General features: G+C 34.3%; 1 protein-coding gene across 1 annotated transcript in view; it reads left to right on the forward strand.

Moving 5' to 3' along the window:
- LOC115213006 (symplekin) overlaps window positions 1-27051 on the forward strand; it is a 46608-nt gene that overhangs the window by 4016 nt on the left and 15541 nt on the right. The window contains exons 3-22 of the mRNA XM_029781903.2: window positions 372-425; window positions 2261-2334; window positions 3284-3410; window positions 4582-4688; window positions 5840-5903; window positions 7293-7444; window positions 9233-9330; window positions 10440-10594; window positions 12491-12589; window positions 13193-13351; window positions 15321-15479; window positions 17555-17633; window positions 18904-18977; window positions 20123-20237; window positions 21653-21739; window positions 22825-23020; window positions 23455-23536; window positions 24032-24145; window positions 24940-25008; window positions 26869-26950. Of these exons, the coding sequence (XP_029637763.2) occupies window positions 372-425; window positions 2261-2334; window positions 3284-3410; window positions 4582-4688; window positions 5840-5903; window positions 7293-7444; window positions 9233-9330; window positions 10440-10594; window positions 12491-12589; window positions 13193-13351; window positions 15321-15479; window positions 17555-17633; window positions 18904-18977; window positions 20123-20237; window positions 21653-21739; window positions 22825-23020; window positions 23455-23536; window positions 24032-24145; window positions 24940-25008; window positions 26869-26950 (2146 nt within the window). The remainder of the gene's footprint in view (window positions 1-371; window positions 426-2260; window positions 2335-3283; window positions 3411-4581; window positions 4689-5839; window positions 5904-7292; window positions 7445-9232; window positions 9331-10439; window positions 10595-12490; window positions 12590-13192; window positions 13352-15320; window positions 15480-17554; window positions 17634-18903; window positions 18978-20122; window positions 20238-21652; window positions 21740-22824; window positions 23021-23454; window positions 23537-24031; window positions 24146-24939; window positions 25009-26868; window positions 26951-27051) is intronic.

Here is a 27051-nt window from a genome sequence, read left to right on the forward strand (position 1 = left end):
ACTAAAACATTGGCAGGGTATTTCAACAGGAATACGTTAACAAAAGGGTTAAAATACAGGATGGGCCAAAAGTAGGTATTCATTTCAGAAGCTTTTATTGAAATTGATGCAGATCAGAATTTGTGTTGTGCTATGTGTTGCAGTGTTCTGGAAAGGGTTGAGGAATGTTGTCATGTTGAAGAGGACATTTCAAGCATTTATGAGATTAAACTGTGTTTAATAAATGCAATTGTTATAAATAAGTGTATACCTACTTTTGGCCTACACTGTATATGTAAGCCCCTATATGTAATATATCTTCTTTCCACTTAGTTCTGCAACTGGTTTATTTTCTGATATTAAAACCTTGAATTTATATTGATATTTTCTAGGTTCAAGAACTGATACTTTATAAAGAGCCTAATCTTTTGGATAATTTTTTAGAGGTAAGTTTTTAATGAATTCTATTGCTAAACAATTTAAAATTTCAAATGTCGAGAGTGTTTTAGACTGCTGTGATCAGTGCAAATTGAAATGTTTTATGAAGACAGTTAAAATGTTATCACATTGTTTGGTTTGCCTGAAAAGAAAAAAAAAATTCAAGCTGTTTAGGATCAACTGAGTGTAATCTATATACAAATTAATGGTCACAGTTCATTTGTTAGATGCTATATGTCCATATATAAGCACAGATGTAACTGTTGTAAAAAGTTTGCTTCTCAACCACATGGTTTTGAGTTCAGTCCCATTGCATGGTACTTTGGGCAAAATATTGTCTATAGTTCTGATTAAAGCTATATGAGTTGATTTGATAGGCTGAGACTAAAAGAAGTCTGTTCTGTGTGTGTGTGTGTGTGTGTGTGTTACTGTTTCCTTATGACATCGTGTGATAGTGTCACTGTCATACAAGTGTTATCCGTCATTTCTTATCTTTGGTGAAACCATGTCATGGAGAAATATAACTTTTCTTGGAAACAAGTTAGGGTTGGTGACAGGAAAAGCATCTGGTCATAGAAAATATGTCTCAACAAATTTTGTTTGACCTATGCAAGCATGGAAAAATAAGCATTTAAAATTATGGTGATGTAGAATAAAAAGCAGAAAAGTATAAATTTTACAAATGATTCATGATTTAATTACACTCAACAACTGTTTCATTAGTAATAAACATTAATTCTAGAATTATGTAATTAAAATTCATAATTAAGTTAAATTAATCTGAAACAATGTTTATCCCAAATCATCAGGAGTAATTATTATCTAACTAATAATAGGCTTGATAATTTGGGTAAATATCACTTTTATTTAATTTAAATCATTGAAATTCATCATCATCATCATCGTTTAACGTCTGTTTTCCATGCTAGCATGGGTTGGACAGTTAGCATGGAAAACGGATGTTACACGATGATGATGATGAATTTCAATGATTTAAATTGAAATAAAAGTGTATCTTATTTATGTAATTATGAAATTAATGGTGTTTATAGCTAACGAAACAGCTGTTGAGCATAATTAGATTATAGACTATTTGTGAAATTTATGCTTTTCTACTTACATTATTCTAAAGGATAATTTTAGCTGACTGTATATATACATGCAAATTAGTTCTTGAATTTACTGCAATGTTATAATGTTATTGGAGTTTAACGACCCATTATTAATTGAACTATTAATTACCATGGATATATTCTTTTGATGTTTATACATCAATTGTCTCCATGTAGATAAACACTTATGTATACAAACAAAACAAAATGGTATGCAAACTAGATGCCTAAATTATTAACACAAACACTGATTTAATTTTCTAAGAGAAGGTGTCCGTATTAATTACTGAATGAAAGACAAAACAACAGGAGTTACATAATCACTTTCATTTGCTTACAACTGTTTCTACTGTAAGGAGCTGTGCATCCTGTTTGGGTGCCAGTGCAGTATCTTGCTTCCTCAGAGCCATTAGTACCACTGTGGATAACCAGAATCACAACACACACAAATACACATACACAACAGGCTTCTTTAGTTTCTATCTTCCAAATTCACTCAAGGCTTTGGTCAGCTTGGACACACTAGTTACAACAGATTTTCACATTAATATGTGATAAACTAATAAACTATTTCTCTGTAAAGGAAACAAACAATATTTCACTGTCTGAATTAATGAAAACATTTAAATTTGAAATGTAAAAATTTACTCTAAGAAAATTTAAAACGGATTCTTTTGCAAGACGTTCGCTTGCTTTTATTAATAGTAATTATTTTATTTTATTTCATTTAGGAAATGTTGGCTTTTCAAAGTGACCGGTCTGTTGAAGTTCGAAAGTTTGTTATTAGTTTCATAGAAGATGCTTGGTATGTACATTGATTTATGTTGAGTTTAGAAAATCCCTATATAATGGTTTTAAATTTCGGCACAAGGCCAGCAATTTTAGTAGGAGGAAGCTATAGGAGAGGTTATACAAATGAGAAATTTGTTTTATTTTAGATTAGTATTTCGTCATTTTGTATAAGTACCAAGAAATTTGATAAAAGTTATAATTATTGTATTTATGCCATATTTCCTGGTATTACCCGTAGTGGCAAAAATATATTTCTAGAGTTACTTGTCATATGATGGGCAACACTCGCGTGTATATATATATATATATATATATATATATATATATATATATATATATATATATATATATATAAATATATGTGTGTGTATATATATATAAGAATAGTGAAGTGACAGAAATGGAATTTCATCCTTTTATGTGGTTTAAACACCATCAAAAAAAAAATTTTTTTCACTCTCTTAGGATCAATAAAATAATGATAGAATTCAATTGACTATACTCTCTGGTAAACTTAGCCTTTAGATGGTGCAATTTCCAGTTGAATCTCTTTCATTTTACATATGCTGTGGTAATGACATGAGCATCATAACCAAAGTTTTTTTTCCTTCTCTTAGAGTTGGTGCACGCCTCTGATCATGAAGATTCTGAAACTTGTTAAAACCAAGCCCAAACTGGTCCTAATTGAACAGACCCATGATCAAACGTGTTCCAGCTATTACCATCTCATCTTTTAACTCAGTTATTCTTAGACTACATTATCCAATGTGTCCCCACTTTTCTAAGACTTTGCTGCTATTTTCTGCAGTTTGAGTAGCCTCAAATACCTTAGATATAATCTTTTCATTTAATTATAGATATAATTTATATTTTTGTCAAAATTAGAGTTAGATTGTTATTTTCTTGTTAAAATTCGTTTTGTTTTAAATTTTCTAAATGTTTTTTATCTCATAAAATTTCAGCAAGAAAGAACCTGACCTCTTACAGAAAATCCTGCCAAACCTTGGTGCTCTTTTCCAAGATGAAAATGTCAATGTTCAGAAGAGAGTTATTCTGGCAATGGCTGGACTTCATAGACTAGCTTTACAGGTGAATATGGCTTATCTCATAAATATTTGCTTGAGTTTGGTGAGCATTGCACTCAATACAATTGATTCTCTAAAGTCATGGAACATCTCATAGTTTAGTTAGATATTCATCTACAGATGAAGTCCTGTGCACAATGAGTTTAATATGGAATAGGCTGTTGCACATGAGCTGTCATCACAAGTAGCTGATAAATTGGGCTGGGAGCCAATATAAATGTAACAGAAATTGATCATGAAGTTCGTTTGAATAATTAAAATTGAATTCAGCATTGATAGCTGACAAAATTCTCATTAATTATACAATGCACCTTTTCCTTAACCTTTTAGTTTTCAGGTTACTCTGTCTAATGTAATGCTTTTATATTCACATGGCACTTGTGCTGGTGGCACATGAACAAAACATTTGAGCGAGGTCATTGCCAGTGCCACTGGACTGACTCCTGTGCAGGTGGCACATAAAAATCACCATTTGAGCATGGCCATTGCCAGTACCGCCTGGCTGGCCCTCATGCTGATGGCACGTAAAAGTACCCACTACACTCTCGGAGTGGTTGGCATTAGGAAGGGCATCCAGCTGTAGAAACTCTGCCAGATCAAATTGGAGCCTGGTGCTGCCATCTGGTTCGCCAGTCCTCAGTCAAATCGTCCAACCCATGCTAGCATGGAAAGCAGACATTAAATGATGATGATTGCTTTGAATTAATCATGAATTATCTTGTAACTTTGAGATTTCAATGATATGGTTGTTTATTGTTAGATTGACATTGTAAGGTAGGTGTGGGAGACTGGATCTGGCTGGTTTGAATGTTAAGGGGTTACCATGTGAGCTGTACTTACTCATGGTACCCAGATATAGCTAGATAGAATGAGTTGTTGAGTGTTAAGTATTTCGTATTGTTCAGTACTGAAATTCATAATATTCTACACCCATGCCAGCATAGGACATGGATGCTAAATAATGATGATCTGTTATGCAGTTTTTTTTAGATAGTTTAATTTTCAAACTGACAATGCATGTTTAGTTACCTTTGAATATATTAGAAACGACCTGTCATTACTTGAATTTTGCTTTTCCTTTTGTTTATTATGAATGATGTAAAAAAAAAAATACAAACAGATTTAGTGTCTCAAAACATCTTAAATAATGGAATTTGGGTTTCTTTTGGTTTCAGTGGTTGAGCCAGAGCAAGACAATTACTGAAGAAATGCAACAGACTTGGAAACAAATCTTACAATTAAAAACCTTCATAATTGAGATGATGGAATCTTTAAATGACGGGTAAGCAAGACTCATGCCTTTATCTCTGCATCGTTTTGCTGGTCAAGTACTGTAGTTTTTCCTAGCTGCAGGTGTGGCTGTGTGATATGGAGTTCTGGGTTCAGTTCCACCGCATGGCACCTTGAGCAAATGTCTTTTACTATAAGCCTTAGACCAACCAAAGTTCTGTGACTGGATCTGGTAGACAGAAACTGAAAGAAGCCCATATTGTATATCTATGTGTGTGTGTTCATGCATCTTTGTGTTTGTCCCCCAACCATCACCACTTGACATCTGGTGTTGGTTTGTTTATGTCCCCATAAAAATAGTAGTTTAACAAAATTGATCAATAGCATAAATACCAGTTTTTTAAAAAGTAAAATAAGTACTGGGCTCAATTTGTTTGACTTAACCCATCAAGGTGGTGCTCCAGCATGGCTGCAGTCTAATGATTAGAACAAGTAAAAAACAAAAGCTACCTAGTCTACTAATTTTAATTATCCTCTGTCCATCACTCTTAGGAATTTTTAAATGTGATTTATGCCTGTTTCAGTGCAACTTTACTCTGTGAAGAGACATCATGAAACCTAATCTGTTTCCATGTAATGTCCTGTGTATAGTTTTACCTTAGTATCTTTTATTAGCAACTTTGTATTTTCATTATTTCAAAGACATTTGGTTTCAGTTCAGTTACTTGGTAAAATATTCTTCCTTCTAATTTTTGTTTTTCTTTTCAAAATTCTTCATGCCTTCGTTTTCTTTGTTACCAATTTGGAAATACATTATTTTGCTTATATTCTGAGATAGTCTTTATCTTTTTATCTTAAGTGTGGTTAAGAATTTTGCTTCACGACTATGTGGTTTCAGGTACAGTATCATTGTGTGGCACCTTGAGCAAATGTCTTCTATCATAGGTCCAGGCTAACCAATGCCTTATGAATGGAAATGATAGATTGGAACTGTGTGGAAGCCTCTCTGTGTGTGCACATGCATGCACAAGCTTGTATGCATGTTTACATTTTACAACAGTAACAGTTAATCCAATATCTAATCCATTTAGCTGATTGTCTTAGTGTTATTAACCTAAATGTATTTATTATAAACACAGCTATTTTGTACTGCACTGTTAAGTAAATAATTTAACAAGGTATTTTTAAAAAATAATTTTTCAGTATCCGAACTCATGTTGTGAAATTTATTGAAAATGTTGTTCTAACTTTGACAAAGAAATCTCCTGTAAGTACTTTTAGCAATATTCTTATAGTTTTAATTTTCATAGTTGGATGATCTCTATATTTTATACAGTTGTTTTGAAATTTCAATTACAATAAATGTTCATTTAAAATTCTTATATAAGCTTTTTTAAATTATAGGAATTAGAATTAATCACTTTGTTAACAAGAGTTTGTTGTCTTAATAAACCTCACAGCTGGAAATTCACAAGAAATATGGCATTCCCCACTGTACATGACACATGGGCATATTAGGTGCACCTCAATTTCAGCAGCACATATTCAGGGCAAAAGTTTTTACTGCATTAAAACATAAATGTAGGTTCAAGTTTACATGTAGGAGCCAGATTAATTTAAAAAAAAAAATTAGTATGCCTTATATGTCATCAAATATGGTAGTTTTCTGGACTAAGGTGTAATAGAATTAATTCAATATTTGGAGTGTGAAAGATTCATTTTACACACAATTATTAGTTGTCATTAATCTCTGTGTTTTAATTATTGGCCAAACTTTCAAAATTTATATACAATGAGAACTAGAGATGTTTTCTTGTATATTAAATGTCCTTTCTCCTCAAAGGATGTCACCTGAAAAATGTTTCTTAGATTGAATTATATAATTTTAAACTTAAACTTTTGATTACAGAATTAATTGTTATCGAGAAATATGAATTTAAATAATTTTAAAATTCACTGTGTGTGTCTGCATCAAAGCAGATATCTTGTATTCAAATGAACTGGCTCTTAATACTTTTGTTCCAGCTCCCTGTATTTTGAGTTCATATCCCACCAAAGACAATTTTACCCTTTTGTCCTTTTAGGGTCAATAAAAAAGTACCAATTTAGGGCAGTAGATTGACAGAACTGTTAAAGCAACAGATGAGATGCCATGTGGTAACTGTTTCAGTGTTTTGCATTCTGGTAGCAATACCTGCAGTGATGCTGGTATCAGGCTGTATTGGCTCTAAAGTAGTGGCCTTTCCTTTAGGTACATAGGAGAAGTAAAACTTGCATACATGGACAACTGCTAGACTGACTTTCACAAAACCAAGTTATATTAGTTTTAATGAATGAAATTTTTTTTATCTCCTTTTCATCCAATTAACCCTTTCGTTACTGTATTTATTTTGAGATACTCTGTGTTACTTTAAATATAACATAGTTATCATTCATTTAGTGTTAGGAACATAAATTGTGACTAAGGTTTGGTGGAAGATTTTAATTCAGAACTTATGAAAACAAGACATTTGTACTCAGAGCCAGAGCCGGTTTCAGTTGGGTTGGGTTGGTAACAAAAGGGTTAATGACAGCATCTTAAAATGGTGATGATGATAATGACAATTAGATATTCATATAAAGTGCTCAAATCTTTTTTTTTTTTTTTTTATTCAAGGAGTCAGACATTCCTAAGAAACTTGAAAATGAAATGACACTTGATAAAGTCCCTGAAAACCATAAACTGTTGGATGTTAACAAATTAGAGGAAGAGGGCAATGAGTTATTTGTCTCTTTGCTGAAATTTCAAGCCTCACCTCATATATCCAGGTATATTATTACTGTAACATACACCCGTGCCATCATGGAATCTAGATATACAGGGTGATTCAAAAGTCACCATACATAGGAACAATTTATATTTTTATAAGAAACAGTTTATAAGAATGGTTTTTCTTTTTATTTAACAGGCTCTATATGGTTACCATTGTTTTGAATACACATTGCAATACTTTTAACCCCACTCATTGTGAACTCGTAATAGCACATCTGGTGACACTTGTGCAAATGAATTGGTGATGCGTTCCTTCAAATGATTTATGTCTTTTACCTTTCTGCGATACACCATGCCTTTCAAATGCCCCCAAAGATAGAAATCAAGAGGGGTCAGATCAGAGGTCAGAGGATCTGGGGGATCTTACAAACTGTTTTTATAAAAAGAATAAATTTTTCCTATGTATGGAGACTTTTGAATCACCCTGTACAATAATGTTGATGATATAATCTTTATATGTTATTTCTAGTGTTTTTTTAATTATAATTGTAAGATATGGCTTAAGTTGTTGTTGAACCAGATGTTAGCCCTGATTAATCAGAAATATAATGAAAGAGATTCAAACCTTAACATCTTTTTCTTTTATGCAGTTTGTAACTAGGAACAATGATGTATCATTCCTATTTTGAAGATGTGGGGTTTGATTTGAGGGTAATTTGGCTGCTATTTTTGAATAACAAATTAATTCCTAGAAGCTGAAACCCCTAAATAATTTTAGAACAAGAATTATAAATGCAGGTTGACTAATAGGTTTAGGTGTGGCTATGTGATTAAGAAGTTTGCTTTTCAACCACAGGTTTAATTTTAATATTTTAATATATAATATTATTCAAGTATACTTTGGTAAATGGTGGTTGCCTTGTATTTTCTCTCCTTTAAGATAATTGAATTGTCCATGAATAGAAGGGGAAATAACTTGGTGTTTTTTCTGCTGATATAAGATTTATTGAGTTTTTTCATACATCATCTTGTGATACACCTGTACACATCATCAGTGACGTTTCCTGGGGTCATTAGGTGATTTGGGTCTTTCAACATCAGACACCTTCACTCAGGAGTCCTGGTCCAGAATTGACCAAACCCCAGCTTGTGTGTGGTCCAGCTAGCATTGCCCCTTCCAGAGCTCATACCTCCTGATTCTCAGCCACCTTGAAGGCAACCTCCACTCCCTCTATAACCAATTTAATGACCCTCTGCCTACAGGCCCCTGTGATGTGAAACATGATGTAAGCTCTTCAGTGGGACTTGCCTGTAGACCCCTTGCATCCCACTTCGCTGGGATCAAAACTTCCCTACCACCCTTTGGCATAGCTCCACCACCTCAGCATATTTCCTTGCTCTTATCTGCATTCTCAATCCAGTTTTTCCAAGGAATGGAAAGTTCTAACAGGACCATCTGCTCAGATTCTTCTGAGATCAGCATCATATCCAGCCATAGTGATGTTGATGCAACAGTTTCTGGGAACTTCAGCTGCTTCCCCAGGTCGACTTTCTTTTGCAAATAGGTCTGAGGAGGCAGACCTACCAGCTGGCTAAAAACATCTTTTACTGAGAATCATTGTTATCAGTTTTGTAATATTTCATTTCATCCAATACTATCATGAAAATGTTGATCATTACCTATGTGATAATTAATGATTGAAGAGCAATGAGCGTGTAACAGATCAGTGTATTGTGCAATTGTGTCCAGTATAATCTTATGAGTTATAAGTATATGATATTATTTCTAAATTTATAATTTGAGTATAATATAATTTTTTGTATTTCTTATATTTATCTAAAAGTATAAATCTGATGACTGTCATGGGAAGCCTTACAGCAATTGCTAAACAAAGACCAGTATATTTTGATCAAGTAGTACAAGCATTTGAATCCTTACATGGTAAAGATCTTTTTAAAAAACAAACTATTATTCATTGTTTTGTTTATTTTATTTTGAATTTTTGAAATGTCTCAACTTTTCCCACATTCTGCAATTTTTTCTAGAATTAGAATAATTTCTTACATTTGGTCTTCTAAAATTATCAAAATAATATTTAGAATCATATTTTATCTGAAATAATGATATTACACTAATATTGATAAAAAATAGGTTTTTGAAAGAAATTTTCCAAAGGTTCATGCAGATTCAGTTCAAAGTAAAATGAATGTTTGGAAATGTTATCCAGATTTAAAACATGAAGTTAATAACTTGTCTTGAACATCTGATATTTATTGAATTAAGATTCAGTTTGTAATTTTGTCTAAAGCTGACCTAAGTCCTTAGGAAAAAGAATGATATTGAAAGAGTAAAGGTTATCAAAATCTTTTTGTTACCTTAAAAATGAATGGTTTACACATTAGATCTTAGTGTTTTGCATTTCTACAAATGTTTTTTTTATAATAACTTGTCAATTTATAGTTAGTTATTTCATATCAAATAAAGATATTTCAGCACACATTTATGACAGAAATATATTTATGAATATTAAATACAATTCAAGGTAAAGTACTTGAGATTAACCCTAACCCACCTAAAAAAAATCCATTGTAATCAAATCCATTTGGTTTATCTCAATATAAAGAAGTAGTAATACTTTTCTGGAAACCAAAAGAAAAGATAGAATAGTAACATTGAAGGATTTTTTCCTGTAGAATGTTTTAAGTTTAGTATTTTAATGTTTTATAACTTTTATTTTCAGTTAATATTGAATGTCCTTTAATAGTTTTTAACATTTTGTGTAGCATATCTGGTTTCTAAAATATTGGTTTTAATTAATATGTGTAGTGAAACTTATGGTAGTTGTTTACATTAAGTAACACTGAATTCAGTTGAATCTTATATATTAACACATACACACATGCATGTAGTGTGTATTCTCTATCCTTACTATAATAAAGCTCAATTAAAAAAAGGTGTATATCTCTCGTTTGTCTACACAGACACAGAGTCTGTGTATTCTACTCTCTACTTCATGATATATATCATAATAAACATTTTGTGCATTTCAGTAAATTTACCACCAACGTTAGCCAAGTCACAAGTAAGCAGTGTTCGTAAAAATTTAAAGATGCAGATGTTGGCTTTACTAAAGCATCCATATTCTCCGCGCTTCATGTCTCAAATAACTACTCTCTTAACCGATCTTGGAGCAATGCAGTCAGAGGTAAGAGTTTCAGATATTCAGACATTTCAATGCCTATCCGTTCTGAATGTATCCTTTACAATTATTTATATGAGGTGTTTAGTAACAGAGTGTCATAAGCACTACTCTGGCCATTTTCAAGGTTAGTATATCATTTTCTTTGTCTCAACGTCTAGAATCCGAAAAAGTTGGGAGGAAGAACCAGTGAGGCTTGCAATAAGGTCAAAAATCCAGCTGAAAAAAATCGTACTTCAACGCTATTGACACAATGCTCGCTCACCCAAACTCGGACCAGAAGGTTTAATAACACACTATCATAAGCACACACGCTCAATCAGTAATTTTGGTGTGATCCCTGTATTGTTTTTCGAGGTGTTATGGCTCATTTTCTAGTATTTCTCGTTACCATCGTAACGATAATGAGCTATTATCTTACGGTCTTATCTTACCTCTTAAAGATATTTACCATGGTATATATAAACACATACAATACCTTCGTGGGGTGGGTCTCTTTGTTTTTTCTAGGTATTATGGCTAAAATACGCAATGCGTTACACCGCTTCGTAGTACTGGTATATTCTACAAAATGAGAAAGGTGCTGTCATTGTTTCATCTTTCACATGCATACATAAATAAATAATTTTACATATGTGGAATGATTAGAGGAGGTCTTCACTGTCATTTTGAGATCAAAACCAGCTTCCTAACTTCATTTCTTGCTGAGATATCGCATTCTGAAAGTTGCAAAATTTTGGCTGCATTTTTCTCAATTTTTAAGTTGTAGCGCTTATGGCAGTCTGTTGTTAAACACCTCATATGCTCTCTCTATATTTCTACTTTCTTGTGTTGAACCAGTCAACTGCTTCCTTTCATTTATGACATTTACAATTGCATTCTATCATCATCACCATTTATTGTCTGTTTTGCATACTGGCATGGGTTGGATGGTTTGACAGGAGCTGGATAACTCGAGAGCTGCTCAGGCTCCAATTGTCTGTTTTGGTATGGTTTCTATGGCTGGATGTCCTTTCTAATGCCAACCACTTTACAGAGTGTACTTTGTGCTTTTTACAAGGTACCAGAACGAGAGCTTTTTATGTGGCCCAGCATGTTGATTTCATATGTTAGAAAATCCTGCCTGCCACATAAGACCTTCAAGCATACCTGACGTCATTATATTATCTACAAGTAACTTGAATAAATTGTCTCAATAATTACCATAATTTTAATGTACTGCTAATGTATAGATTTGACTGCTAATAGGATGGTGAGGATAATTTGATTTTATTCAGTAAAAATGCAATTGCAACTTTTTCTTGTATGATTCAAGATTTTTAACTCAACATGGGTTTCGTCATTGTTGTCTTCAGCGTTGTTTTAACTTCCAATTTTCCTTGCTTACATGGGTCAGATGGAGTTTATTGAGGCAGACTTTCAACAACTGGATGCCCTTCCTCTCCCAACCCCCAACTGTCTCCAAGCATGCTAATATTTTCCCATGACTGGACATGTTTTCACAGAAAACTTGAAATGAGTGGCACTGCTTGTATAATAGTGATGCTCATTTACAACTGTCACATGGCGTCAAGACAGAGAGACAAACACATACACGCACTCATATACATACATACATACATGCATGCACACAAACACACACATGATGGGCTTCTACACAGTTTCTGTTTATTATATCTACTTGCAAGGCTTTGGTTAGTCCAGGGCTATATTTCAAGACCCTTGTGCAAGGTGCCACACAGTGGCACTGAACTTCAAACTATGTAGTTCAAAAGCTAACTTCTTAACCACCCAGTCCAATCTACACTTGATTCATATTTAAAATGCATTTTATTTGTTGGATAAAACATATTTTGACACCTGTCCATACATTGAAAACCACTTTATCTTATTTAATCACAGGTTATGAAGTGCATGCCCAAAACAGAAGACATCAAAAAGAGAAAAGCTGAGGATGGACCCAGTACTTCATCATCTAAAAAGTCCAAAGTTGAGATAAAGGTGTGTAGCAGCAGATTGTCTATTCTTTGTTTAAATTGTCCTTTAGTTAATTCTTCAAACAATCTTAAGTTATTAGTTTGGTAATTTACTTTTGCAAGCCTTAGCCCTTGAAGGCTTGACTTTGCATTTTACTTGGATGAGATGCTAGTCCATTATAGGGTTAACTTCCCAGTTATTGCTGGAGCCCATTTACAGCTGAATGGACTGGAGCAATAATGAAATGAAGTGTTTTGCTCAAGAACACAACATGCTGCCCGGTCTGGAAACTGAAACCATGACCTTACGATCATTTGTGTGATGCCCAAGCCTCTAGGCTGTGTGCCTTCACATTTTATTTATTTCATTTATTATGACGGATTTTATTGTCAGAAATTAGAATAGTTATCAAATGCTAAGCAGGAATTGAAGAATTATTGATGAAACTTCTAAAGCTGTCTCACTTTATAGTTGCTGCCCGAAACAAAGAAAGAGTATAATTTCAAAGCTGTATACTGAAATAGATAAATACAGTTTTCAGCCTGTATTTATGCATAAAAGTATTTATCTGTATAAACACTATGCTTTCTCTTTTTATGAATAAAAACCTATTTCGATAATTAATAGCCTGATCCTGATGTGGAAGAGGAAGAGATTGGAGCACCACCAAGTAAAGAAAAACTGCCCAGTACTGCTCAGAAACAAACAGCTATTGACATCACTGCTGAAGATTTGGTTGGTAGGCTAAATCCACACAATGTAGCAGATCTTGTATTGATTAGTATGGTGAGTATATCTCATTTTATTATTTAACCATTTTATTATTTGGTTTGCAAGATTCTTTATATGTGTCCGTGTGTTGAAGTATATTCTGTTGTCTCTGGGGAGAGTCATTTTCTTTTTGTGCCTTATAATTTTATCACACTCACCGGTAAAATTTCCACTTATTTCTTATTTTTATTCTCCTAAAATTTTTGTTGCTTCTTGCAACCTTTTCAATAGTCTTGACAATAGTATTTAATATTTTACAAGAACAAAGGCAGTGAGCTAGTGGAATTGTTAGCATGCTGGGCAAAATGCTTTATGGCATTTTGTCTGTCTTAACGTTTTGAGTTCATATTCTGCCATGGTCGATTTTGCCTTTCATCTTTTCAGGGTCGTAAAATAAGTACCAGCTGAACACTGGGTTCAGTTTAGTTACTATAGCCCCACCCCCAAAATTGCCGGCCTTGTGCCAAAATTTGAAACCAGTATTATATAAAATCAAGACAGTTACCTTAGAGCATGTGATTTAACCCTTTCATTACCAACCCGGCTGAAACCAGCTCTGGCTCTGAGTACGAATGTCTTGTTTTCATAAGTTTTGAATTAAAATTTTCCACCAAACCTTAGTCACAGTTTATGTTCCTAACACTAGCTGAATGATAACTAAGTTATTTTACTAAATTCTTTGTTATATTTAAAGTAATTAAAAGAAACACAGAGCATTTCAAAATAAATACAGTAATGAAAGGGTTAAGTGAGATTTGGTTGCTATTTCTAGTGGACTGACTACATAGAGGCTCCTATAGTTGGATTGTATATCTGCTGTGATGTGTATGTTGTGTACTGTGTTTCTTGATTCGTTTAATGTCTATTTTTCCATGCTTGCATGACTTGGATGAGAATTACTTTTGAGGCAGGGTTTTAGTTGGATGCTTCTTCTGTAACCAACCCTCACCTGTTTTCCATGTAAATGTCTTCTATATACCAGAGATCTCTAAAAGTGCCAAGTGACTGGTTGGAACGTCAACATTAGCACTGCTTTGGTCAAATGGTAATAAGCAAAATAATGACACTCCTTCACTTCACACACACACACACACACATTTGTGTGTGTTTGGTGAATGGGTTTAATTCTGTTTCTGTCTACCAAATTCAGTGAAAGGATTGGTTGGCCTGAGGTGAAAATAGAAGATACTTGCCAAAGGTGCTGAGCAGTGGGATTGAACCTAAAGCCAGTTATGCTTGCATCTACCCCTTCTGTGCCACCAGTTAACACTCCTTTTCCCTTGAATCAGATCTTATGACTACCATATCTCCTTCTTTAACACTCTCTCATACCTGCTGCCAATCCTGCCCCCACCTTAGTTTGTTATTCACTGTATCTGTGCTGATCTCCCTCTCTATCACTACGCTTCTCTCTGTCTTCTACACACAGTTCTTTTTTACCCACCAACTCACTCGTCATCTTTCTATTTCTCATCTATTTAAAGTTTTATTATTCTGTTGTTCTTCACCCTTGCTGGCTGTACTGCTGCTTATTACCTTTATGCTATTAAATTTTGGAAAGCAGCCTCTCAAGATTGGTGTTAAAATAAATGTATTTAACTCTTTGCTTCACATTGGCAAGTGTTAACCCTTTCATTACTGTATTTCTTTTCAGATACTCTGTGTTTCTTTCAATTAATTTTAAATATAACAAAGAATTTTGTAAAATAATTTAGCTGTCATTCAGCTAGTGTTAGTAATATAAACTGCAATGAAGGTTTGGTGAATGATTTTAATTCAAAACTTATGAAATCAAGACATTTGTACTACAGAGCCAGAGGCGGTTTCAGCTGGGTTGGTATCGAAAGGGTTAAGGAGATTGTGCTTATACCAACCCGTTCTTTGACCTTTCAGTATTTGTCTTGATTAACAATTCATAAAAAATTTTTTTTTGTTTTAATGTAATTATTTCATTTTCAATATAATTATTTTTCTCATTGTATAGGTCATGTTACCTGATACATTACCAGCCCACTTCCAAGCAACATACACACCAATTGCTGCAGCTGGTACTCCTGGTCAGATTAAGCATCTTGCCAGGTTACTTGCAACTCAGCTTACTATGGCTGGAATGGGTAAAGGTATCTCTGATGTCCAACGAATGGTAAGTATAAGCTATGACATTGCTTTGGTTTAAAAGTTTAAAGTTTTTAAAGTAATATAAATTGAACTTCAATGTTAATTTCAGTAGTTAAAAAGTTGTGCTCCGTTAATAAGGGTAATTTGATAACCTATACAATATCTTGTATTGTTACCTCCACTGCATTGAATCCAAAGCAAAGACACACAATTCTCAATGGCCTAATTCACTAGTCTAGTGGACATGGTATAGATAAAATTACTTGATATTGTTTGCTTTTGGTTATGAGCTCTTCTCATAAACTGCTCTCTATAAGTGTATTTGAATTTAGTTGTATTTACCTTAAGAGACCTTCTGAAGGAAAAGTGCTTGTTGAACTACTTAATTTATGTATATATATATGTATATATGTAAAGGTTAGTAGAGTCAGAGGTTGGAGTAACCGTCGAAGGGATAAAAATATCTGTTTTACTACCAGTATAATAACCTATGTCAACCCTGGGCATACATATGCAAGCACGTTATGCTCATAGGATACAGGCAGTGACGAAGATAAACACAAGTTTATCAGGAATCTAATTTCTGCTTATATATGTATTATCATCATTTAACGTCCATTGTCCATGCTGGCATGGGTTGGATGATTTAAACAGAGCTGGCAAGATGGAGAGCTGAATGAGAATCCAGTCTGATTTGGTATGGTTTCTATGGCTGGATGCCCTTTCTAATGCCAACCACTTTACAGACTGAGCTGGGTACTTTTACATTGCCCCACACAAGTGCTTTTACATGTTGCCACACAGGCATTTTACATGGTACCACATGGGTGCTTTTATGTGGTGCCACACAGGTACTTTTACATGGCACTGCAACAAATGTTATACAGAAGGATCAGTGTTAACAGTTTTGCTGTGGAGTACAGGTTTTCTTGAGTACTGCAATGTATCAGGTGTCTCGATCCTTTGTCATCTTGCCTGAAGGGTTCAGCATCCTGAGGTGGTTACTTTCATCAGCACTACTTGATATCTTTGATAACTATTTGTTTTAATACTCACTGACTGGCTCCTGTGATGGTGGAACATAAAGAGCACCATCTGAATGTGGCCGATGCCAATATCCCCTGACTTGCTCCCATGCCAGTGGCACGTAAAAAGCACCATCTGAACGTGGCCGATGCCAGTACCTTCTGACTGGCTCCTGTGCTGGTAGCACATAAAAAGCACTATCAAAATGTGGCTGATGCCAGTACCCCCAGACTGGCCCCTGTGTTGGTGGCATGTAAAAAGCACTATCCAAATGTGATTGGTGCCAGGCTTGCCTTACTGACTCCCATACTGGTGGCACATAAAAAGCACCCACTACACTCTCGGAGTGGTTGGCATTAGGAAGAGCATCCAGCTGTAGAAATATTGCCAGATGAAATTGGAGTCTGGTGCAGCCGCTGCCTCTCCAGACCTCAGTCAAACCATCCAATTCATTCCAGCATGGAAAACAGATGTTAAATGATGATGATGATGAGGATGAAATAAGACTTTTCCAAAATGCATACTGATGAGAAAAATCAGTGAAGTAGGTAACAATTTGACTCTCGAGAATTGGGATATGTTACTTTCAGAGCAATAAGTTGGTAGCAACAGTCAATTAAAATACAGTTTACAGTGTTTTATCTTCTCCTTCTCTAGGATCTAAGTATGAATACTATCATGTTTGATTTTGCATATCGTTCCTTCATTGTTGATAAAATAACCCTCTGTGATATATTGTAATCAAACAGGATTAAGTCTCTTCTACAAAAATGCCGTTTATGTTTATTAAATAGAAATCTGCTGTTCTTAAAAGTTATATCTTATATTCCAGTAATTTGGAATGCAGACCATTTTCCAGTGTACTTGACTATAAGAAAAATTTCTTGTTTTAAAAGTGATCATATTTAAATTAAACCGCCTATAATTTTATATTTCAAACACCAGCTTAATATACCTATATCAGTATTCTATTAAATTCTTTCAAATTGTCAATCTTTTAAGAAAAAATTTATTTTTAGATATAGTCTGTGCATTTCATTAGAAACTTAATGGAAATTTAAAAAACTTTTACAGAATGTAGAAAGTGAAGAAACACCTGCCACAACAGAAGAAGAAAAAGTTACTACAAAATTACAAATTCAAACTGTAGTGGGTGAGTGATTCATTAGCAATGAAATAATTACTTAAGTATATTTTAACCCTTTTGATACCAAACTGCTCTAGTTTTTTTTTATATAAACTTCATGTTTTAAAGTTATCTAAATTAAAACATTCAATCAAAAATTCATGGTAATTTGCTTCAAACATCACCTTAACCCTTTCATTGGCAACCTGTCTGAAACGGGCTCTGACTCTGACTATAAATGTCTTGTTTTCATAAGTTTTGAATTAAAATCTTCCACCAAACCTTAGGCACAATTTATGTTCCTAACACTAGCTGAATGATAACTAAGTTATTTTACTAAATTCTTTGTTATATTTAAAGTAATTAAAAGAAACACAAAGCATCTCAAAATTTATACAGTAACGAAAGGGTTGATAATGGTTTCAAATTTTAGCACAAGGCCAGTAATTTTGGAGGAGGGTTAAGTCGATTACATTGACCCCAGTGCTCAACTGGTACTTATTTCATCAACCCTGAAAGGATGAAAAACAAAGTCAACCTCAGCAGAATTTGAACAAAGATGGACAAAATGCCACTAAGACTGTTGCTTGGTGCATAACATTTCTGCCAGCTCACTGCTTCACACCACCTTAACAATGACTTTTATTTGACCAAATTCTTCATTATTTTGAAAATTCTTTGAAACAATGGCAGTGGATTTCAAATGAAATATGGTCTCAAAAAGGTTATGGGAAACATATTTATTAGAAATATTCTTGTATGATATTATTTGATGAACTTTGCCTTGTTATTGATTAGCTCAGTTGGCTTTGCTGTTGTAAATCTGTGAAATACTGGCAATTGATTAAGATATTGTTTAATTAGTTTAGTAGTTGTTGGCGTTCTCTTTTTATTTTGCACATAGTATCTTTGGATACTGTCCATGCAACTTGGGCAGAACAAATATATAATAGTGTTTTTTATTTGAAAGTCATTTTTTCTGTTTTCTTATTGATGCTATATCTTTAGCCAAAGATAAGTGCACACACACACAAACACACACGTGTGTGGTGTGATAGATTTTTGCTCAGTTTCTGTATCAGTTTTCACTCACAAGGCTTTGGTCAACTTGTGGCTATAGTTGAAGGCACTTGCCCAACTTGTCGCACATTAGATCAATTCCAAGACTACATAGTTGTGAAGGGAAATTTATTTTGGCTTCATCACGCATTTAATTAATTTTTTTATCTAATGCAGAACTCTACAATTAAAATCATTAGGATATTACATCGATTTCTTTTTATTGATTGGGTTGCAGGAGGAACTATACAAGTAGGAGCTGATGAACCTAAAAAACCTGATACTGCTCTTATAACAACACAACCATTAATGGTATGTAGGCTTTGATTATTCTTTTTTTGTTTTGTCTATTTTATTTTTTCATCATTGAATTCATTCTATGTGTATAATTGGCTCTTAGCTTCTTCATAGTTTTGTCATGTATTTCTAAAAGTTTAGGTACAGTAAAATTGTTATTAAAATTATTGAGAAAAGAAGCTAGTGATGTAAGATAGTACGGAATGTTTGGCCTTTGTTGTTATTGGTTGATGGTACTGCAGAGACAGTAACTTAACCATCTCTACTATATCTGGGCTGTTTCCAGAAGCAAGTATCTAAACACATGCACACTTAGCACTTCTCCAGTTATGGATATGCCATGATGGAAAGACAAGTCAATATATTTGCAGCATTCTTTGAGCTGCAGGGAATACCAGATATTGGTTAACTATCACCATATATAGATCACCACGTGTAACTGTCGCCACGCGTGTATGTTTGTGTGTCTATGTTTGTCCCCCCCACCGATGTTGGTGTGTTCAGGTCTCCGTCAATTAGTGGTTCAGCAAAAGAGACCAATAAAATAAGTATTAGGCTTACAAAGAGTAAGTCCTGGGGTCCTTTTGTTCAACTAAAAGCAGTACTCCAGCATGGCCATAGTCAAATGACTGAAGCAAAAGAATAAATCTCTAGCATTTCAAACAATAAAATGACTTCACTTTTTCTACAATACCTTAAAAATTGGTACATCTTGTTATAAATTGCTGTGATTATCAAGGATTGCTTTATTATACTTTCATTTTTAACTACCTTAACCCTTTAGCATTTTACCAGCCACATCAGACCCAAATATTCAACCTGTTTTATGTTCAAACCAGCTGAGTCTGGCCTCTCACACTTACCCTACAATATCATTCTAAAAATAAACATTGAAACCTCAAAGCTAAAAGATAACACATGATTAATTCAAAACGTTGTGAATAAAAAAATTAGCTCATTTGACTGGCTAATTTGAATGCTAAAGAGTTAAGGAAAAATAAATCCTGTTTTTACTCAATAGCTTTCTATTTTTTTTTTTTAGTTCTTAACAAGTATTAAAATTTAATGGGTAGCTTGTTTTTGAACAAAAGGATAAATCATTTGTTGTGAGTTCAAATTTTTATTAGTAGACATTTAATTATTTATGCTTTTGTTTGAAGGGCACTCGTAAAGGATCAAAGCAGTTCAAGTTGTCCAGTGTCACAAAACCAATGAACAGAGATCTCCTGGATCAAATGACTGTCAGGGCTGTGAGGCGTATATTAATGGCTGAAAGTAAGTATAAACAACTCAGTCGTCACTGTGTATATATATATAATGTGACCGCGTGTGTACCGTTGGCGATTTATATTTCCTCTGTGTTCCCTTCTCTGGATCTTTCCTTCTCCTATGTTTCCGACGAAGAGCTCCGCTTGAAACGTTAAACCCTCTTTCTTCCCTTCCTTCCTGAGCGTCCAATAATACTATATTTGTTCCACGTCCTCGCGTTGTTGTGTTTTCTCTTTGTGTTTTTACATGTTTGGATTAACTATATATATATATATATATCCTGTTCTATGTCTTCTTCTTGTCATAGGATTTTAAAAACTAAGCTAACCCAAATCACAAAGACCTCTAGGATTAGTGATTATTTCTAGTTTCCTTCCTTTGTTTAATATCCATTTCTTTGGTTGGCCAAAGATGTAGTCGGGGTAGGATTTTTCAGCTGGATGATCTTCCTGTCGCTAATCCTTACCTGCTTTTCAAGTTCGGGATTTTTTATTCTATGTGCCTTCAAAATCACAGAAGGAGGTCACTAGGGAATATTACGTCACTGTTTCGCTCTGTCAGTAACAAATGAAACTGTGGAATGTCAATATTTACCTTTATATGTGCTTGCATATACACACACGTGCATACATTATATGCATGTGTTCATGCACACGTGACTAGCTTCCATGCAGTTTCCATCAACAAAATTCATTCAACCTGGGGCTGTAGTAGAAGACACTTTGTGCAAAGTACCACGCTGTAGGACTGAACTCAAAAGCTATGTGATCGCAAAACAAACTTTTTAACCACACACCTGTGCCTGCAGCTATTGAGGATATTATTGAAGAAGATATATAAATCTCCTGCTGGCTATGATGTCTTTCTTGGCATCCTTTTGCCTTGGGAGACAATGGAGTTGCACATAAACTAATCCTGTCTGGTTTTTACATTTCATGTTCTCTCCAGTTTTTCACAGGCCTGAGCTAGATGTAAGAAAATCCTGGGTAGCCCAATCGTCAGGATTCCTCTCTCGACCTTGCTGACACAGTCCAAATGAGTGCAGAGCATTACGTTTGGCACCAGCTTGGTTGCAGGAGCTGCCGGAAGAGTGTCAAGTCAAACACTAAACTGCCTACAGGCCTCCACTCTGGATTTCTTTGAATGTTGTCTCCTTTCCATAACCCTGGATAGGGGCCCATACTGGGTACTGTCAGTCAGAGCCAGCTGTGCCCGGGGCTTGTATCAGGCAGGGTTGTCACTCGCTGAAGTAGTGAAGAAAATTGCTACCCGCTACTGTCTTTCTATTATTGGTAGAACATATAGAAACAATTGATCTCAGCACCAAGCCAAAAATCACTCATTCCTGTTTTTCTTATACAGGATGAATTGACTTCTTTGTCATTAATTTCATTTTCTATTTCTCTTTTTTTTTTTTTCAGAAAGTGCTCTTATTGGTAATGCATTACCAGAACGGACCAAAATTTTGGCCTCCCTTGTTGCTCAGTTTGGTGGTGAGCTGAAAAATTGTGAGTATTTAACCCTTTTTTTTATATTTTGTTGAAAAATACATTGCGTTTCTATTAATTATGAAAATAATGAAGAATTTAGTAAAATAACTTTGTAATTATTAAGTTGGTATTGGGAACAAATTTACAGGAAATATTAATGGAAGTTTTTAATTTAGATCACTTTGAGACAGGAAGTTTGTATCATAGAACCAGGGGCAGTTTTGGGAGGAACTCGGAGAGTATGCTCTAGTACTTCATCACCAGCATATTCATCTGCTTTCCATCTACTCCCACCCATTCATATACAAGGTAGCCATGTATCTCTTCCATAGCAAAACACCTGTGCCTGCTCCTCTATCATACGTTAGTCTTTCAACACTTGCCATAAAGCTATCTTTTTCTTGTCTTGCACATTACCAGGCAACCTCACTAGCACTGGTGTGACAAAAGCACCCAGGACACTTTGTAAAGTGGTTGGTGTTAAGAAGGGCATCCAGCTGTAGAAACTATGCCAAAGCAAATATTGAAGCTCAATGTGGTTCTCTTGTTTGTTAGATCCTGTGTAACTGTCCAGCCCATGCTAGCATGGAAAGTAGACGTTAGACAATGATGTTCTGAGTGACTAGAATGAATTATTGCTTTGTTTTCTTTAGAAATCAGCTTAAAATAATTTTGCATCAGACATGTTTTATAAATTTAGTAAAAGCTTCAATTTTTAATCATATTATCAACACCTGGACATTACTGTATTGAGTCCTAGGTGTCATAGAACTGGTTACCTGGTTTCCATGGCATGTAAGTGACTGGGATCACAACATTCACCCCTGAATGGGATGTCAATCCATTTAGGTTCAGTCGTTTATAGCTGAGTGGACTGAAGCAATGTAAAATGAAATGTTTTGCACATGAATACAATACACTGCCCAGTCCAGGAATCGAAACCACATCTTGCAATCATGAGTGTGGCACCCTAATCACTCAACCATGTGCCTTCACTATTATAAATGTGTATATAATTATATCCTTGTTAGGAGATTATTTCTGTTATTTGACTTCAACATAAAAATGTGTATGAATGACTTGAAACTATTTTTTTGTTTTAGTATTACAAGAATACATATTTGAAGACTTACGTAATCGAGCAGATATAGCTTTCTCTTGGTTATACCAAGAATATGTTGTCTGCCATGGTTTCAACCGGTCCAATATGGGAGAACACAAGACAGTTCTGGCAAGCTATGATGAATGTTTGACTCGATTGCTTAATGGCTTATTGGAGAGATCTGATCATAGAGATGGGTAAGTTATTACTGTTGCTCTAATAGAACTCATTATGAGCATTTGTGTGTGTGTGTATGTTTGTGTCTTGTCTTGACATCATGTAATTGTTGTAAATGAATGTCATTTATTTCCAATATTCTTTGAGAACATATCTGGTTATTGGGAAATATTACCTTGTTTGGAAAGATTGATGGTTGGCAGCAGAAAGAGCATCAAACCTTAGAAATTCTATCTTAATAAACTCTGCCCGACCCATGCAAGCATGGAAAATGGATATTGAAACAATGATGACCTATTAAGATACCAGTGTATGCTTGTGAATGTGAAAGGGATAGAGTAATAATACACCTTTTAATAATTTTGTGGTTAATTCAGTCATGTAGCCTTTTGTTCTGTTATTGCCAAGCCTTTTGTGTATAATTTGAATTAATTTCTATGCTCCTTTCTTTCAGACTGTTTACAAGATTGTTTCTGGAAGCTCCTGTTATCACAGACAATGCTATTCAGATACTTCGTAAATTTTGTCAAGACGAAGTATGTGGCATTAAATTTTCTTACTTTCTCTCTGCTTTTCCCTTATATTTTATGTCTTATTTATTTTCCATATGTATTTACTTTGAGAAAAATATAATTGTATTTAACTTCTTATGACCTACTATATCTGACAGTAAAATATTCTTGTTTAACCTCCTCTGAAGAAGTAATAAATAGAAGCTAATATTTTAATTATTAGCATGCTAGGATAAATACTTAACAGCACTTCCTCCATCCATAGGTTCCGAGTCAGCTTGCTTTGATTCTTCCAGGGTCAATAAAGTAAGTATCAGTTGAGCCCTGGAGTTGACTTACCCTCTGCTTGCTGGCCTTGTACCAAAATTTTAAACCAACATTTTAAGGAGGTTGTAACAGATAATTCTTTTAAGTGTTATATGTTTCTCTGCTGTATTCTACCTGAGTTTTATCTCAACGTAATATTTATGCCTCTGAAACGTAATTGTCCAAAGCTAAAAATATTGCTTGTCTTTCCAGAATCGTGTTCATATTGGAATGGAAACTCTGCAGGAAATGATCTTGGCACGACCCCATCATCGCCCAAAATACTTGATTTTATTATTAGACTTTGCATCGCATGATAAAGTGGAGGTAGGTTGGGGATTTCTATTTTATATTGTTCTCTATAAAAAAAAAAAATGCTTTTTAAAACTTATAATTATTCTTTTCCTATGTTGGAAAACAAGCATAGAATACCAATACATATGTGTGTACATGTATATGTGAATGTGTGCATATTTATGTATATTTATGTGTGTGTGTTAATGTCATAAGAATTTAGAAATTTCAAGTATGTGAAATTCTTTTGGGGAATGGTGAATCTTGAAGCATATAAAGCTATAAAAATACCATGTAAATATTGGGTTTAAAAGACCATTTGGATAGAAAAAGTTGAATGCTGTCCGTGGAACTTGAACCCATAATTCCTGTAAACAAGACAGGCTAATATTTTTAAATACCCCTAGAGGGAGTTTTTATCCTATCTCCTTGGATAATGTCGGTTGAAGTCCTTCAATTGAATATACGTGAGACCTTACCATATTTGTATTTCATAAGCAGGATAAGTATTTCCTTCAGCTATATTGCTTTTTTGTATGTTAGGTCATTTGTTTATTCCAGGCTAGCATTAGATTTTTGCAGATTTTTAATATAGATCTTTATCATTGAAGCTTTTGTACAACACTAGTTAGACTATAAAGAACCTATTACAATTAGAAGTATTTACTCTTGTCAGACAACAAAATGGGGTTATATTTCGAGTTCATTATGTAGCCAATAGCCTAGTATCTCATCTTCATAACCATCATATTTTTTCATTTGTGTTCTCTTTTATATATATTTCATTTGTAATCTTTTTGACATTTTATTTTCTTCTCTTTATCCAGGTGCGAAACCATGCAATCCATGTCATCAAGAAGCTGTATGAACGAGATGATATTCACAAACTAATTGAGGTATCTGTCTTCTGTCGAATGCCATTGTATTAAATATTTATATGTTCTTTTATATTCTTTCATTTGTTTGTCATTTGACAGCAGCCATGCTGGAGCACCACCTTGAAAGGTTTTAGTTGATGAAATTGACCTCAGGATTTATTCTTTGTAAGCCTAGTGCTTATTCTATTGGTCTTTTTTACCGAACTGTTAAGTTACGGGGATGTAGACACACCAACAAGTGATGTTAGGGGTGGGGACAAACAGACATAAAGACATGCACACTTGTATATATATATATGACAGGCTTCTTTCAGTTTCCATCTACCAAATCCATTTACAAGGCTATAGTAGAAGACACTTGCATATGGTGCCACAAAGTAGGACCGAACCCAGAACCATGTGGTTGGAAAGCAAGCTTGTTACCACACAGCCATGCCTACACCTATATGCTACAAAGTATTTAAAACAAATTGTATTTAGTGTGTATATCCCACCCATGCCAGCATGGAAGATAGACGTTAAATGAAGATGGTGATGTGACATGGATTTTTCTGAGTCATTAAAACAGTTACATATGAATTGGACACTTGATTAAAAGCACCGAATACACACTGTAAAGTGGTTGCCGTTAAGAAAAGCATCCAGCCATAGAAACCAATCCAAAGCAGACAGTAGAGTTTGGCACAGTCTTCTAACTTGCCAGATCCTATCAAACCTTCCAACCCATGCCAGCATGGAAAACAGGTATTAAATGCTGCTGCTGACGATGATCATTGATCAAGCGTCTTCTGCTGCTATTGTCTCTGGTTCACCTATGCCCTCGAGAGTGAAATGTGGTAGATAGAAATTGCAGAAGCCTCATGTTTAAAAATGCAAATGCGAAAAATAGTGTTCTATACATGTAGTAAGGTTTACTTGTTTAAAATCAGTGACTCATTTACTAGCTAGGTGCTGTTTGACACAATCTGTCCATGTTGGGCTGTTTGAACGAACACTTTGCACGAAACTTTGAATAGATAGTGAGTAAATCATTGACCATCAAAAGATATAAATGTGAACAAGAAATTATTGGTAAATCAGTATGTGGAAGGAAGCAACGACTTATGTTATTGACTGCCCAAGTTGCACAGATACTCCCTTGTCACTCTTGCCATTAGATATGTAGTGAATTAATGGTTGATCTGTTGCAAGTTTATTCCCAACAACACTATTATTCAGAAATATCTGGTATAGATTTAGAATATATATATTTGTGTGATAAGAAGTGGTGTTGTATTTCAACACCACATGATTCTCGGTTCAGTCCCACTGCGTGGCAGTTTGGGCAAATGTCTTCTACTATAGCCCTGAGTTGAATATTGCCTTGTGAGTGGATTTGGTGGAGGGAAATTGAAAGAAGCCCATCACATATGTGTTTGTGTGTTTGTCCCCCATCATTGCTTGACAATCAGCTTTGGTTTGTTTACATCCCCATAACATTTCGGCAACACACACCAATAGAATAAGTACCAGGCTTAACTAAAAGGAACTGAGGTCAATTTGTTTGACTAAACCCTTCAAGACTGCACCCCAGCATCTCTGTAGTACAATGACTGAAACAAACTGTAAAAAATAAAAAAGGATAAAAATAATTTTAAGAAACTTCAGAGTGTTAATGTTTTAAGATTATTTCAATAAATCTTTACAGTTTCATTCCTTTTAATCCACTTTGCTTATCATCACCCTGCAGAAATAAACATATATTATTAGTGTAAAAAGGTTGATTTAACTGTATTCCCCCAACTCCCTTAAAAAAAACTCATCTTTTGTAAAAGAAAAATCATTTTTAGCAAAAATATACCTGACTAATTAACCTTTTATCCATTTCTTCTTGTATAGGCTCATGCATTAACTTACCTTCGATATCTGCTCAGCCCCAAACCTCCACCAGAATTGTTTTCAGCAACAAAATTAAAAAGTGGTAAGTTACTTTTAATTAAAACTTCCCCTTCTTACAATGCTGCTGTAGGTTGTCTTTTGATTCATATTCTGGTTTGCAGACACACTGTTTAAGAAACATAA

The sequence above is a fragment of the Octopus sinensis genome, linkage group LG6, assembly GCF_006345805.1.
Source record: "Octopus sinensis linkage group LG6, ASM634580v1, whole genome shotgun sequence".
NCBI lineage: Eukaryota > Metazoa > Mollusca > Cephalopoda > Octopoda > Octopodidae > Octopus > Octopus sinensis.